General features: G+C 41.9%; 1 protein-coding gene across 1 annotated transcript; it reads right to left on the bottom strand.

Moving 5' to 3' along the window:
• Positions 1–720: 720 nt before the first annotated feature.
• On the bottom strand, positions 721–15367 carry LOC125292251 (vicilin-like seed storage protein At2g18540). The gene is made up of 10 exons (XM_048239465.1): positions 14997–15367; positions 11209–11238; positions 9810–10142; positions 8942–8953; positions 8168–8176; positions 7472–7480; positions 5127–5150; positions 4869–4928; positions 1960–2194; positions 721–772 (listed from the first exon to the last, which is right to left on the bottom strand). Exons 2-10 carry the CDS (start codon positions 11231–11233, stop codon positions 721–723), a joined length of 759 nt encoding a protein of 252 aa, XP_048095422.1. The 5' UTR covers positions 11234–11238; positions 14997–15367.

Below are 15367 nucleotides of genomic sequence, written 5' to 3'. Positions count from 1 at the left end.
TTTCAAGGTAATTGGAAAAACTGATCATAACATTACACCACAGTTCCATCAAACTCAGATATAACATCATGACAACCACAGCCAGCGAACTTTAACCTACATGTAAGTCTGTCATTTGCTTCTGACCGGTATTTTAGCAACTAGTGCCCTGAATGAGTCTGACTCCGTAGATAATGGCAGCATATCCTCCACAACAAAATTTGTTTTCGCCAGTGATCATGTGTTTTAGAATGTCCTGATCGGGCCCTATATGTGATATCTCCCTATATGTGATATCTAACAATATGTTGACTGGGGCTGTTGCATTCTGGGAAAAATGTAATGTAATGTAGTTGTACCAACCTAAGTGTGCCTTATTGCCAATTTTTAATTTGTGCTAGTTGTGCCTACTTAAGTCCTCCTTACTTAATCCTTACATTAGTTGGTAGTTGGCATTTGATGATTTAACTTGAATATTTGAGTTCTTCACTGTCAAGTTGTCAGTCAAATGAAATTCACAGTCAGTCAGTCAGTTGACCAGACCAATCTTATTATATACCAGTTTTATGTCAGCGTCATGAGGAATGGCAAAAACAGTTGTAAATTCCTATTTATTTCTAGATTCAATTTTCATTTCATGTTTTAATATAGCAATGTGAACAATAACAACTGAATTGAGGAAAAGTGACTCGAGGAAAAACATATGAGAAAGTAGAGCAGAGACCACTGATGACTTACAGTCTAGAGGCTCCTGGGCACTCCAATCTTCTCCTGATGCGAGGAAGATCTGGATCTGGGAGCCCAACACAGAAACACAGACAGAGTAAGCTGTTGAACTACAGCAGTACAGCTATCTAGATTCACAAACTGGATACACTACTTTACGTAACAAAACCCCTTAATTTCACCCCTTCTACATGCCTTACTTACCTAAAAACATTCTATAATTAAATATGTTTTCAGTAGAATTGTGCATAGATTAAGGTTGATTGAGGAGAAAAGGCTACTAAAGTTACCCCTTACTTTTTTGATTTCCCCCCTTAATCAGGGAATCTCTGAATTAACTAAAAGAAGTTGTCCGCACACTGCAATCTCCCAGAATAACTAAATTTATTGAGTTAAAAACATAACGCACCGTTTCGACCCACCAGGGTCTTCATCGGGCATGAGTCGTTATGTTTTTAACTCAATACATTTTGTTATTCTAGAAGATTGCAGTGTGCGGACAACTACTCTTCTTTTCCTTGATAAGCCTTTTTTGTCCTGCACCTGGCCTCATGCACCTGGGATGTGCATACAATCACTTTGAAAATAATGCTTGAATTAACACCTTGAAATAAAAATAGGATATACTTATATTGTCCTTAATTACCCCTTAATCACAACTAATGAAGGGAACCCCTGGCTTGGCACCTTAAATGTAAGATTAAGGGGGTTCACACTCACACTTTGAAGTGTCGTTTTAAGCTCAAATTAAGGGCCTGTTTTACAAAGGAAGGACCACTTAATATTATTGAAGTGGTTTTGGCATGTGTTCAGGGGTAATCTAAGGTACATTTAAGTACATACATTTTTGTAGTGATAATGGGACCATTTCATACTTTTCACAGGAATAGTTGTCTTATCTAGTACTCACCATCTCCATATATTTCATTCAGCTCCAGCTGTGTGTCGCTTTCCTCCAGCTGTTTGTTTCTCTCCTCCAGCTGTTTGTTTTTCTCCTCCAGCTGCCTCACTCTTTCCTGCAGTTGGGTTGTCAGGTCTTTATCTTCCAGTTGTTCATCTCTCTCTTCCAGCTGTTTATCTCTCTCCTCCAGCTGTTTATTTCTCTCCTCCAGATGTTTATCTCTCTCCTCCAGCTGTTTATTTCTCTCCTCCTCCAGATGTTTATCTCTCTCCTCCAGCTGTTTATTTCTCTCCTCCTCCAGATGTTTATCTCTCTCCTCCAGCTGTTTATTTCTCTCCTCCTCCAGTTGTTCATCTCTCTCCTCCAGCTGTTTATCTCTCTCCTCCAGCTGTTTGTTTCTCTCCTCCAGCTCCCTCTCTTCTTCCTGCAGTTGAGTTGTCAGGTCTTCATCTTCCAGCTGTTCATCTTCCTCCTGAAGTGTATTCTTGCCCTCTTCTAGTTGTTTCTCCTCTATTGGCTTCTTGCTCTTCTCCAATTGTCTGTTTCTCTTCATTAGCTCTTCAGTTGCCTTCCACCATGCAGGGGGAGCTGGTAGAAACATGATGTAACATTTGTGTAATATTTTCAGTAGTATTGACGTGTTTATTTTGATAAGACACACACTATATATATATATTATTGGCACCTTGGGTAAAGTTGACTAAAAACAGTTTTAGTTGACTAAAAAATAATCTTTTGATGATTCATTGTACTCTCACAATGAAAACAATGAGGAAAAATCTAACCTTGAAGGGAAGAAAAATTATTCTGAGAAAAAGGAAAATCTCATAAAGAAATAAATATTTTTTTTAACGAAAACACGTTGCTCACAATTATTGGCACCCCTAGAAAAATTGGTTACACTTTACTTGACAGTTTCAACATTTTTTGTCATAACAAGTTAGGGCTAGGATTGGGGTTAGGGTTAGGTTTAGAGTTAGGGTTAGGGTTGGGGTTATAGGATTAGGGTTAGAGGTTAGGATTAGGATAGTTAGAGTGTCATGTCACTCTAATATGTGATATGTGAATATGAATAGACCTCTGAAGTTCGCCTACAAAAAAGTTGCTATCTTTGAGATATGGGGCCTCATTTATAAAACTATGCATAGATTCCTCCCTGAGACATTGCGTACGCCCAAAACTCAGAATCTACATACGCACAAAGTTATTCTGATTTCTAAAACTGTGCGGCACACAACTTTACGCAGGTGGCTGCTTATAAATACCCACCTGCGTTGAATTGTGCGTGTGTGCACGAGCGCCATGCTCCTCCCACCATTGTCGTCCCACAATATCCCATAAAAAAATCAATGCAAAACAAATTTCATGAATATTCATGATACAAGGATACAAGGAAGTTTATTGTCACATGCATATAGTTACTGAAAGTAAGAAAGGCTAGGCAATCAAATGATGGAGGAGAAATCAAAAATAAAAATCTGGAAAAGGAAAAGTCAAATGTGTGTGTGTGTGTGTGTGTGTGTGTGTGTGTGTGTTTTGACAGCGATATAAGTATGACATTTGGCAAGTGTACCTATGTGAAACAAGTAGGCCTACCGACTGACATAGTTCTGTATTAAAATAAGTTAATAACTGTATCATATGTTTTGCCATGTGTTTGGGATCATCATATACAGTGCACCATAAGGTGCGTAGTATTAATATTTGTACTGAAACAAATAATCAAATGGCTAATAATGCGTAGGGCATTATTTTATATCAGCTGGGTTTCTGGTTGTCTCGGAATACCTTGCAGTCTAGTAATCTGTGTCCCAAATTAGAGAAAAGACGTAAGGTGAGTGTAGCGATGTTCAACGGTGTGCGTTTTAATAGAATACATGTTCTAGGAGACTTAGGGAAAAGGTTTTATGGCTTTTTATTATAGGCCTATATTTTGTTCACGAAAGCATTATCTCCTTACACATCCGTGGGCATCAATGTCAGCAGAAGTCAACATGAAATAATTTGCATTAATTTGAATGAATTTCGCATGAAGTTACAATGTAAACATGAACTCTATTAAGGCTAGTAGTCACCACAAATAGCCTAGTATATTGGTAGATTGATTTAGGCTATATTAATACGATTAAGTAACATCAATATCAACATTTTACTAAATTAATTTACTGAAAACGTTTGCAGATTAGTGTAGACTTATTTGGCTGCAGCCTTGGCTACAAACCTCATAGCCTGCGATATGAATGAATGAGAGTGATCACAAAGGAAGTAACGTAATGAAATGTTGAAGTGTTGATCTTTTTTTATGCCCTTTGAACTTAATTTTGTGATTTCCCCATTAGATGTTGCTGATTTACATGCCTGAAAAACTTTGCATAAAATTAACGGATGGTCGGATGCGTAGAAATGCGCATCTTTTCCTGGATAGATTTTTTTAATAAATCCCGACTCTGGCGGGGAAAGGTGTGAATGCACATTTCAGCCTCGTTCATGCAACTTTTATGTGCGTAGTAGCCTTTATAAATGAGGCCCCTGGTATCATGTCATTTTTACTATATGGGAAAATAACATGGTTTTTTTGAATTATCACATTAAACTCTAAAGTAAGTGTGAAATGTAGACGTTTTGTTCAACACACACTTTTGCCCTCTGCCTTTGAGGGGCTCCTGTGATCTTCGGTACATTAAGACAGCAAACTTAGATTTTTGCTACCCCAGAGCTAACTTGCAATGCAACTTGCCATAGGTAGTTAGCTTCAATTAACACCCGGATCTTCTTACATGGGCAAAGATGGCAGCTTTGGTTCTTTTTTGTAGGCAAACTTCAGAGGTCTATTGAACGTCCACTTGTAACCGGAGGGTTGCCGGTTCGAACCCCGACCAGTAGGCATGGCTGCCCCAAATAATTGGATGTAAGGCACCCAACCCCTCCTGCTCCCCGAGCGCCGCTGTTGTTGCAGGCAGCTCACTGCGCCGGGATTAGTGTGTGCTTCACCTCACTGGTGTGTTCACTGTGTGCTGAGTGTGTTTCACTAATTCACGGATTGGGATAAATGCAGTTCTCAATCCCCCCCATAGTAGATCTCAACCAATCATCTACAGTCCGCATGGCAGATCTCAATCGTCTCTATTTGTTGCTCATGACTCAGCAGAACTCCACCAAGCATATGTACTCCTCACTCAAAGGGCTAAGATGCACCAATCATATCCTCTCCACTATCTCACTCAGCAATCTTTTTTTTTATTATCTCATCTGTTCCACTCACCCACAGACCGGACAGATTCATTCATTTTCTCCAATTCGTCAACAGTTATCTCCCTCCGCACTGTAATACCAGAGTAGAAAATATGGTTAAAAGAGATGATCACAAACACAGAGTTATGAGCATATATCAACCATTCTTACAAACACACACAAAGTTATGAGCATATATATTAACCATTCTAACGAAGAAATCTATTCTTAAAATCCATCTTTTAGTGTGTGTGTGTGTGTCAAACACAAACTCCGGCCTGGTACTTACATGTACGCTCCATACGGTCCTTCTCTAAAGAAACCACAAGCAGAGATGAGAGTGTGAATGAGGCCCAATAGAAACACATTAACACTAGCATGACATTCTTTTACACATTAGGGCTGTGACACACAAACCTGATGGCTGACCGTCGGCAGAAAAGCAGTCGGACTGATCAGTCGGCTCCCATCTCCCCGAGTCGGTCAAAAAAGCGCCGTGGAACACACCGACGTGACCGAAGTTATGAAGTGACGAAGACGCCAAACGTACGTTCTGTGTGTGCGCAAGACGTAATACACAGCAGCCAATGGACTGAAATGGCACTAGTTTCGGACTTCTCTAATTAAGCAATAAGAACATATAAATGTAAATATATAATGTGTACTATTTTATTGTCATTGCTTGTGTGTGATGCCAATGAAACACTCTTTCGGACACGGAATAAATAATTTATTTTTGCCCGTTAACTGAGCTAGCTAACATTAGCAGTAAAGGAAAAGTGGTAACACTTTACTTGACGGGTGAGTTCATAACACATTCATAGCACCTGTCATAAACTGCACATAAGGCATTCATGACTGTTTCATGAGAGATGACTCAACATTCATACCAAACCTTTCATGAATGTGGAAGACAGACCAAACAACTTGTCAAAATAAAAGTCCAACAATTGCAAAGCGGCATTGCCGTTTTTGTTCCAAACCTCTTACCTGATCACGTCCCATCTGAGTCAGTGGGCTACTCCAGTGCCAAAAAGACAGAACATGGTCAAGCAAATCATTTTTGTTTCATAAAAATGTATTTGTTTTATGATGTAACCTTTGCAGATGATTTCTCATCTTTTGCTACTGGATACACAAATACGGGTCAGCTAAATGTAGGCTAGTTTACCTCCCAGTGTTAAACTCAGTGATTACGAATACTCCCAACTTGTATAGTAAAGTTCGACATTCGATGTAGACTCCATAAGATATTCATGAAATATTTACAAAGGCTGGAGAGAAGAACGGCAATGCTGCTTTGCGATTGTTGGACTTTTATTTTGACAAGTTGTCGTCATTCTGTCTTCCACATTCATGAAAGGTTTGGTATGAATTTTGAGTCATGTCTCATGAAACAGTCATGAATGCTTTATGTGCAGTTTATGACAGCTGTAATGAATGTGTTATGAACTCACACGTCAAGTAAAGTGTTACAGGAAAAGTGAATGGGAATGTTCGCTAGCTGGGTAGCAAATAAGGACTTTGGTTAAACTTGTATATTGTTGCAAACTAACCTGAAATAACATATGTTCAGCAACTGTGTGGTAGTCCACTAGTTCAAGCAAAAATATGTTAGGATAGTTTATCAAAATGGGTTCATACTGTAACTTACTTCGTTGAATATAGGGCTAATGGTCATAGACCTACAAATCTGAGATAATGGGCTAGCTAGTCAAGAGGTCTAGCACTCCACCAATCAGACTGGTCATTGAGGCTGACTGCTTTTGGCCGATAAGACATGTCAAATCAGCCAAAATGAACACTGATGCCGACTGACGACAGCACGGGACACACCGAACCGACTCGAGTCACCGACCTCGCCCGACTGTCCGACGACGTCCAACGGCCGATAATCGGGTTGGTGTGTCCGGGCCCTTACACCAACAGACAGGACCATAAGTGTCCATATCCAGTGTGTAGGTGGGTGTGTGCGTACATGTGTGTGTGTGAGATAGAGATGAGATCAGTAACAGACATGAGCACATCTGGAACACACACAGAGTATTGTGCATAGCATATTGTGTGTGTGTGTGTGTGTGTGTGTGTGTGTGTGTGTGTGTGTGGAGGGACACTGTTAAGGGGCTGAAGCTAGGCTACTTTGCACTTCTAAAGCACACTAGAATTTAATCAGGTGTGTGTGTGTGTGTGTTTATTTTATCAAATAATGTAGTCAAAATTATATGTAAACTCTATGTTTGTTTAAATTGTAAATGAAACATGTCATTTTTGTAACATGTATGTCTGTCTGTCTATGTGTGTGTGTGTGTGTGAGAGAGAGAGAGAGAGAGACAGAGAGAGAGAGAGATTGTGTGCACGTGTGTCTGCACACTGTGGAGGCGTGGTTCATGTATTTTCAGCTGGAAAGGCAATTTCAGTATGTGCATGAAAAATAGATATGTTTGTGTGTGTGTGTGTGTGTTTTGTCTGCCAGTTTATCAGTTTCCGTATGCACTGTATGTGTTTTGTATCATGATGAATGTGTGAGTCCACTGCAGACTGTCAGTAACACATCATCTTACCAGGCCTGATGACCATGATGACCCCCTCCCTCCTAAAAAAACCCAAACAGTCAAACTCCTCTCTGGTACTTACCAAATGGATCTAAAGAAACCAGAAGTAGAGATGAGATCATTAATGAGGTCCAATAGAAACACACTAACATGATATGAATTCACACCAACAGACATGACATGACAATATGGAGAACCCCTCCTTATCCAATATGTACATATGTGTTAGGGTGACCAGATGATGGGTGAAATTTGGGATGGGACCGTATAAGATAGGCTACATGAATTTCAGAACTCTACACCAAATTTAATTTTTCTTCAGATATTGAAATGTCTGCCATTAGGTAAACCAAGTAATACTAACATAAATCATTAAAATCATGAACTCAAATGTCATTATGAAAAACAAACACAATGACTGCTTATACTGTAACAGTGTGTGTTAGTCAGGCGTTTCCATAACACTTGCAACACTAATAGGCCTACATTATGCCAAAAATGTTTTAGTTATAAACGTAACTGTCGGTCATTTAAAAAACACAATGATTGTGTTGTTGTAGCTTTATGCCAAAAAGATGTTGTAGTTATAAACTCAACTGTCGGTCATTACAAACATATGACACTGTCTGGTCACCCTAATGTGTGTACGAGTGTGTGTCAGTGTATGTGTGTGACTCCATCCAATGCAAACTGTCAGTAACACATCATCTTACCAAGTCTGATGACCACCCTCCCTCCTAAAGAAACCCAAACACTCCAACTCCTCTCTGGTACTTACCATGCCAATCTAAAGAAACCAGAAGCAGAGATGAGATCATTAATGAGGCCCAATGGACACAACCCAGACCCAGACCCTGACCCTGACCCAGACCCAGACCCTGACCCAGACCCAGACCCAGACCCTGACCCAGACCCAGACCCTGACCCTGACCCAGACCCAGACCCTGACCCAGACCCAGACCCTGACCCAGACCCAGACCCTGACCCAGACCCAGACCCAGACCCTGACCCAGACCCAGACCCTGACCCAGACCCAGACCCTGACCCAGACCCAGACCCAGACCCTGACCCAGACCCAGACCCAGACCCTGACCCAGACCCAGACCCTGACCCAGACCCAGACCCAGACCCAGACCCTGACCCAGACCCAGACCCTGACCCAGACCCAGACCCAGACCCAGACCCTGACCCTGACCCAGACCCAGACCCAGACCCTGACCCTGACCCAGACCCAGACCCTGACCCAGACCCAGACCCTGACCCAGACCCAGACCCTGACCCAGACCCAGACCCTGACCCAGACCCAGACCCTGACCCAGACCCAGACCCAGACCCAGACCCTGACCCTGACCCAGACCCAGACCCTGACCCAGACCCAGACCCTGACCCAGACCCAGACCCAGACCCTGACCCTGACCCAGACCCAGACCCAGACCCTGACCCAGACCCAGACCCAGACCCTGACCCAGACCCAGACCCTTACCGGAGCCTGATGGCCATGATGACCCCCCTCCCTCCTAAAGAAACCCAAACAGTCCTCTCTGGTACTTACCTCTTTTAGGCCCTAAAGACAGCAGAAGCAGAGATGAGATCATTAATGCGGCCCAATGGACACAGGCATTACATCACATGACATACAGTAAGAATGCCAATGATATAGTGTGATGATATTATTATTGATGATATTGAGAATTGATATTATTGAGATTAGACTTGATATTGACCCAATTTTGTGTTTTCCACGATTTCATGCTTTTCATCATATTTACGCTTTATTGATATTAGTGTGTTTGTGTTTGTGGCTTCAGTCAGGTCACACCGTCAGACTTCGAAGACAGCTGCCACTGTCTACTTCAAGGCACTTAATCTTAACCCAGACCCAGACCCAGACCCTGACCCAGACCCTGACCCTGACCCAGACCCAACCCAGACCCTGACCCAGACCCAGACCCTGACCCAGACCCTTGGCTAACCTTAGTGCCCTCTAGGCAGCACTGCCTTGGAGTCAACAGTGGACTCGGCTGTATCACGAGTGATGATGAGTCTGCTTACAGAGCAGAGGTGGCAACCCTGACATCCTGGTGCCAGGACAACAACCTGCTGCTCAACGTCAGCAAAGCCAAGGAGTTGAGCTGGCTCTTGAGCTTAAGAATTTCATTACTTATAATTAATTTTATAAGTACATGACAATAAAACTACTTGTACTTGAACTTGAACTTGACTACAATATAACATGTGCTCTCCCTGGAGTGAAGGTGTTCAGTATGCAGTGAGTGTAATCAGGTTTAGTACACTACACTGCACTGCATGTGTGTGTGTGTGTGTGTGTGTGTGGTGTTCAGTATGCAGTGAGTGTAATCAGGTTTAGTGACATGAATGGCAGCACTGAACTCTTTACAGCAGTGAAACAGAAGACTTACGTCTGATCTCCAACCCGACTCTTGTCTCCTCCAGCTGTCCTTCACAGATGACCTGGCATGTGTACACTCCTTTATCATGTCCCCATGTGCAGCCCCTCAGTCTGAGAGACACGCCTCCTCTCTGCAGCCCCTGGGGGTCCACACTCACTTTGCCCTCGTAGCCCTTCCCCTCTATCACATCACCATTCTTATACAGGTAAACAACATCTGTCCACCTAAACCACCTGATCTCCATGGCAACAACACTGGTTTCAGGAGAGAGGTGACAGGGCAGTGTGACATCATCACCCTCATTACACTTCACAGGACGACCGGAGATGACCAGTTTAAAACCTGCAGGGGGAAACAGAGCAGTGTTCATTTTTTTTGCTTTTCACATTGTTGTTTAAAGGACAATCATTAGACAGGAAGTAAAAAAATACTAGATATCAGTATTGCTCTCCAGGATTTACAGTGTAAAAAACAAGGAGCACAGAAAAACAGGTACCTTTAAGGGGGCCGACGAAAAGGAAGGACAAGATAATAACAACATTCTACTGCACCAAGCCTGCCCCACCCCACCCCACCTCCCAAAAAGGCTGTCTGCTAGCACGCCAATGGAAAGGTCGTAAAGAGGTTAAAGGCATCCTACATTTACTTGAGTTATATTCAGAGGTGTACAAATCTGGATTACACTTTTGTTCCAACCATTCACTGAATTAGCTGATTCTAATTAGCTCAACTTTTAAGCCAGGTGGATCAGCTCATTAGTGAAATCACCTGTACTGTTTCTACTTTATACTTTGACACCTCTGCTTACTTTCACTTTCCTACTTGCTAGATGTGACTATTAAATCTGTCATATAGCGTGTTTCCATCCAACTTGCTAAATGTGACTATTACATCTGTCATAGCCTATACGTGCACAAGGCTGCCCTTTAGTCTTCATTTTCATTTTGCTTGTTGATATCGTTTTTATTATTTCATGACCACTAAACGTTTGATTCTTTTAATGTTGTCATCAGTTAACTTCATTCAAATGCACTTGTGATTGAAGTATGAGTTCAGTTGTGAACGTTTGCAAATTGTGATAGGGGGTGGAGAAAGGCGCTGATTACCCAATGAGCTACAGTATGATAAATAGCACTTGTTTGCTTTCTGCGGTTTGGCCATGGCGCTCATAACGCGGCGTTCGCAAGTGGCCCTCTATGGCCCTCTGTGCCCTTTGCAGTCTTTATAGCGTCTTGTTAGCACTTACATTTTGGACTGGTACTCTTACACAAGAACTCTTACACAAGAAGCACCACTATAGTGGACAGACAGACAGAAAGAAACACACAGACAGGTAGACACACACATGCACACATGCACACACACACACACACACACACACACAGCCAAACCACAAGCTATTGCTTACCGTTGTCTGTGCCCCCAGTTGCCATTTTGCCTGTAATGAAAATATGAATGAATATCACTGTGTCATGTTCTCCAACATCATTATCAGTGTCCAGTAGCCAGTCATCACCGTCACCATCATCACCATCATCATCATGATCACCATCACCATCATCAATGCCACTTCTCTCTCTCTCTCTCTGTTTGTCCAGAGACTTTCTAATGAGGAGACACATCACTCAAAAAATCCTCCATAGAAATGCATGCCGTTGTCTACAAAAAACGCCGACATGTGAATACATTGAGCCAATCATGTGGTGTGATGTAAATACATTGAGCCAATCATATGATGTGTTGTGAAGACATCTTGCCAATCATGTGTTGTGAACTCGCTGCTTGAGCAAGATTGTTGTCGTGAAGCCTTGTGCACGTGCATTTCTGCTGAATAGGATGCCCGATGAGTGCCCAAAAAGCGTTGCTATATGGCCGCCGAGTGGAGGGATGTCACTATCTGTCATTAGCTGTCTTCCTTTGTTTACTTTTATGCCTGCCCTCTTGTGGCCCCTTTGTGTACTGCTTCTCCCATGTGCTTTTGTTTTTCCCCCCATGAGTGTTTAATTGTTTGCCACCTGCCCCTGATGGGTCTGGCCTAACTGTTTGCCCGCTTCCCCTACTTACTCTGTGCTCTGTGTCAGATTGTCTGTCCAAGTCCTGTTCAGTAAGTTACTGCCAAGTTCTCTGTTTTTGGCCCTTTGAACTGCCTTTACTGCTGTGGACATTTGCTTATGCAGTCTTTTGAGTTTGTTTTTTTTCTGTTGACTTCTGAGCTTTTTCCCTTTGTTGGATTTTTGTCGTCCACGTGCGAAATAATAAAAGCACTGAAAGGAACTGCTATTGGGTCTCCCTGTCTGTACTATAACAAGGGACTTGCCTAAAAGGACTTTGGTTTGTCTCTCTCTACTCCCCCCTATAACCAGTACATGTTGGTCTCTAAATAATGAAGAGCAAACTGATTCTACCTTAGAAATCATATATTTCCTGAAAGCTTACACCCTCAGGATGTGATGTGATATGACATGAGGTATGTCCCACCTTCTCATTACTGTGCAGCCCATAATAATTAATTGGCTGTTGGAAAAAATGGGGTTTGGCTGACAACATGTAGCCCAGCAGCATAGGTGGAACAGATAAGACCTCATAAACCGTATATTATCTGAAAGCTTATACCCTCAGGATTCAAACTAAAAACATTTTAACATGTCCCACCCCACTCTTGCTTTATTTATTTTAAAGCCCATGTACAGTATATTATGTTGGAAAACAAATTCTAAAACATAAGTTGGGACAGCTCACCCTCCTGTGGTCACAGGCCCAAAGGTAATGGCTGCACTGCACATCCTTATTGATAATACCCAGTGCAATATACAGTTGTTACGGCATGCCGCTCTGGGTGTTTATGAGCCTTATTAACTCCTCCCACTGTCGTGCCAGGGTGCATGTTTCCCTATCTGTTGCCCAGGTGTGCCTGATTGGGAGCGATACTGAAGGCCTGCTCAGTCTGCCCAGGTGTGCCTGATTGTGAGGGACACTTGCTGCTCAGTCGGCACTCGAGGCTACACTCCTCCTCCCAGATTGGCTTTGATTTGGTTTCTTTACTGTTTCCCCCGAGACTGACTGAGTTGCACTACACTTTTTATATTTATTCCCTAAACCTTAGTCTCTGTTAACTTCTTTATTTAATAAATTCATTTATTATTATTTCAAATCTGCGTTTGGTCTCCTCGTCAATGTACGTACGTGAGCCAGTATGTTACATTGGTAGCAAAGTGATGGGCAGTGTGGGATATGTCTTAACTTATTTCATGATATCCTGAGGGAATATGCTTTCAGAAACGGTATGGTTTAGGGGACGGAGAGGATACTTTTTCCTTTGTGGCACAGGCCTGTGTGTAATTGTTGAGAATTAATTTAGAACAGATGAGTTAAAAGAACAGTTAAAAGCAACATTAATAAGTTAGTAAATTCATAAGTTAGTGTTAAGATTAACAGTTCATGTGTCAGATATATGATTAGATTAAAAGAGACTGTAGGTCAGTTAATTTGGGAATATACATAGGAAACGGACTTGAAATGGACTTCATTACCCATGGGACATTGTGCGTGTTACGTGATACACGATGTGATTCTTAAGATTTTAAGGTTTTAGGTAAAATAGGCTTAGGCATAAATATGTTTTTTTCAGATAGCATAAACGGAATGACGTCTCAATCCCACTTCATTATTTTAGGTTTAATAGCCATACTGTACATGTGGTCTACATTTGTTTGTAGGTAAAATACCATATAAGATGGCATATGGTTTATGTGGTCTAATTTGTTTTCCTTAAATGGCGCTGGCCTTCTGTAACACCCAACTTCCTGATTATGGGCTGCAAAGTAATGAGGAGGGTGGGGCTAATGTCATCATATCACACCCTGAGGGTGTAAGCTTTCAAAACAATTTATTGTATATATGGTAGAATCAGTTTCCCCTTCATGGATTAGACCAAAATGTACTGGTTGTATACTTTTCCATCTAAATCCAAAAATCCCATTCATTTCAATGGGAAATCTACATAAACTCTAATTGGAGGGAAACTTTTTGATCAGTTTGATTGACCCTCGAACCAAAATTGTTCTATAGACCTTTATCTACAATTTAGAAGTGAAAATGAAACTTTTGCATTAATGTGAAATAGAAATGGCAAATTGCCAATACACAGGACCCCACTGTCACAGCCATGCCAGGTTCTGCCTCAGCCACACCCACTCCTCAATCGCCGGCAGCCACTCAATCATTCTCCCCTGAGTACTGATTACCCACAACTGTGAGTAATCACACTGAAACTCTTTTTAGGCAGCTGAGACCTGGGCTACCTGTCTGTTCTCGTCGCTGTTCCAGAGACTCAGATCGGTACCCTTGGCCGTCACACAGTGCTCGCTGCCCTTGATCTTGGACTTTTCTCTTCCTCAGTTAAGTCAGTTCCTCTGTGCGTTTGAACATTCTTTAAAGACTCTCTTTGGATTTCCGTTTATGCTGTTTCTGGATCTTCTGTGTTTTTGGAGGCTTCTCATTTACCCTGTTCATTTTGGATTGTTCTTCTGTGAGTTTTGACTGAGACACGTATTCTTCTAATAAATACAGCTTCGATACTTGAACCGATCCTGTTGACCTGAGTCTGTGGGTATCCTGACATCCAGTCATGTTGATGTCAGAGGGGGATGCAGTGTTCCAACCCAACAGCAACTTCCTATGGCTGTTCTACAAGCACTAAGACCTGCTCAGATTGCAGCAGTGTTCCTATAGCTGTTCTACAAGCACCTGCTCAGAGTGCAGCAGAAGTGCTGTGTGTCCTATTAAAGCAACACCAAAGAGTTTTTTTGTACCTTAATAATGTTTCCAAAATCGTTTCAGTGGTTCATCAACTCGTAACAGGGTGAACGGCACTTCTGCTATAACTTGTAACATATCACATAATATGTGAGTTTGCCAGATCAGGTAGATCTGTAGTTCGAGGGATTGAGACATAACTACAAATTTGACTTGCATCTGATGTCGCAATACATCATACTTTCATAAAATCATGCAACTTTATACCTTCTCTGTGGACATTGTTATTTGCAAAGCCGGTGGTGGATAAACAAATGGCATGAGTGCAACAGAGGAAAAGTTGCTTTAAGAGTTTATGTGCCATTTATATGGTGATATGCCTTGTAAATGACCCATTCCTATTTAATAAACAATCTCTGCTCATCACAAAGTAGGTCTTACCTCACGGTCTAGTGCTTCAGTTGTGAGAGTGAAGTTACGTTTCCTCTGCTACTTAGAGTCTCAAACACACCACATACACACGGGCTGTTTCATCTGCAGACTGGACACTGCTTCTTTAGACAGGCTTCACACACACTGTGACTCCATGACAAGAGAACAGGAATCCTGAGTGCTGAGTCTCTGGATTAGTCCTGTTCTCTCAGTAGTGCTGGAATCCTGAGTGCTGAGTCTCTGGATTAGTCCTGTTCTTTCAGTCCTCAACGGTTCTTACCACCAGAATCAGTGTAGTACAGGTACATAACCTAAAGAATTGTTCTAACGGAAATTGTATGCACCAGAATCAAATATAACTCTGATCTGATCTGAACAAG

This window comes from Alosa alosa, chromosome 3 (assembly GCF_017589495.1).
Source record: "Alosa alosa isolate M-15738 ecotype Scorff River chromosome 3, AALO_Geno_1.1, whole genome shotgun sequence".
NCBI classification, from domain to species: Eukaryota; Metazoa; Chordata; class Actinopteri; order Clupeiformes; family Clupeidae; genus Alosa; species Alosa alosa.
This window is presented reverse-complemented; position numbering and strand designations above follow the sequence as displayed.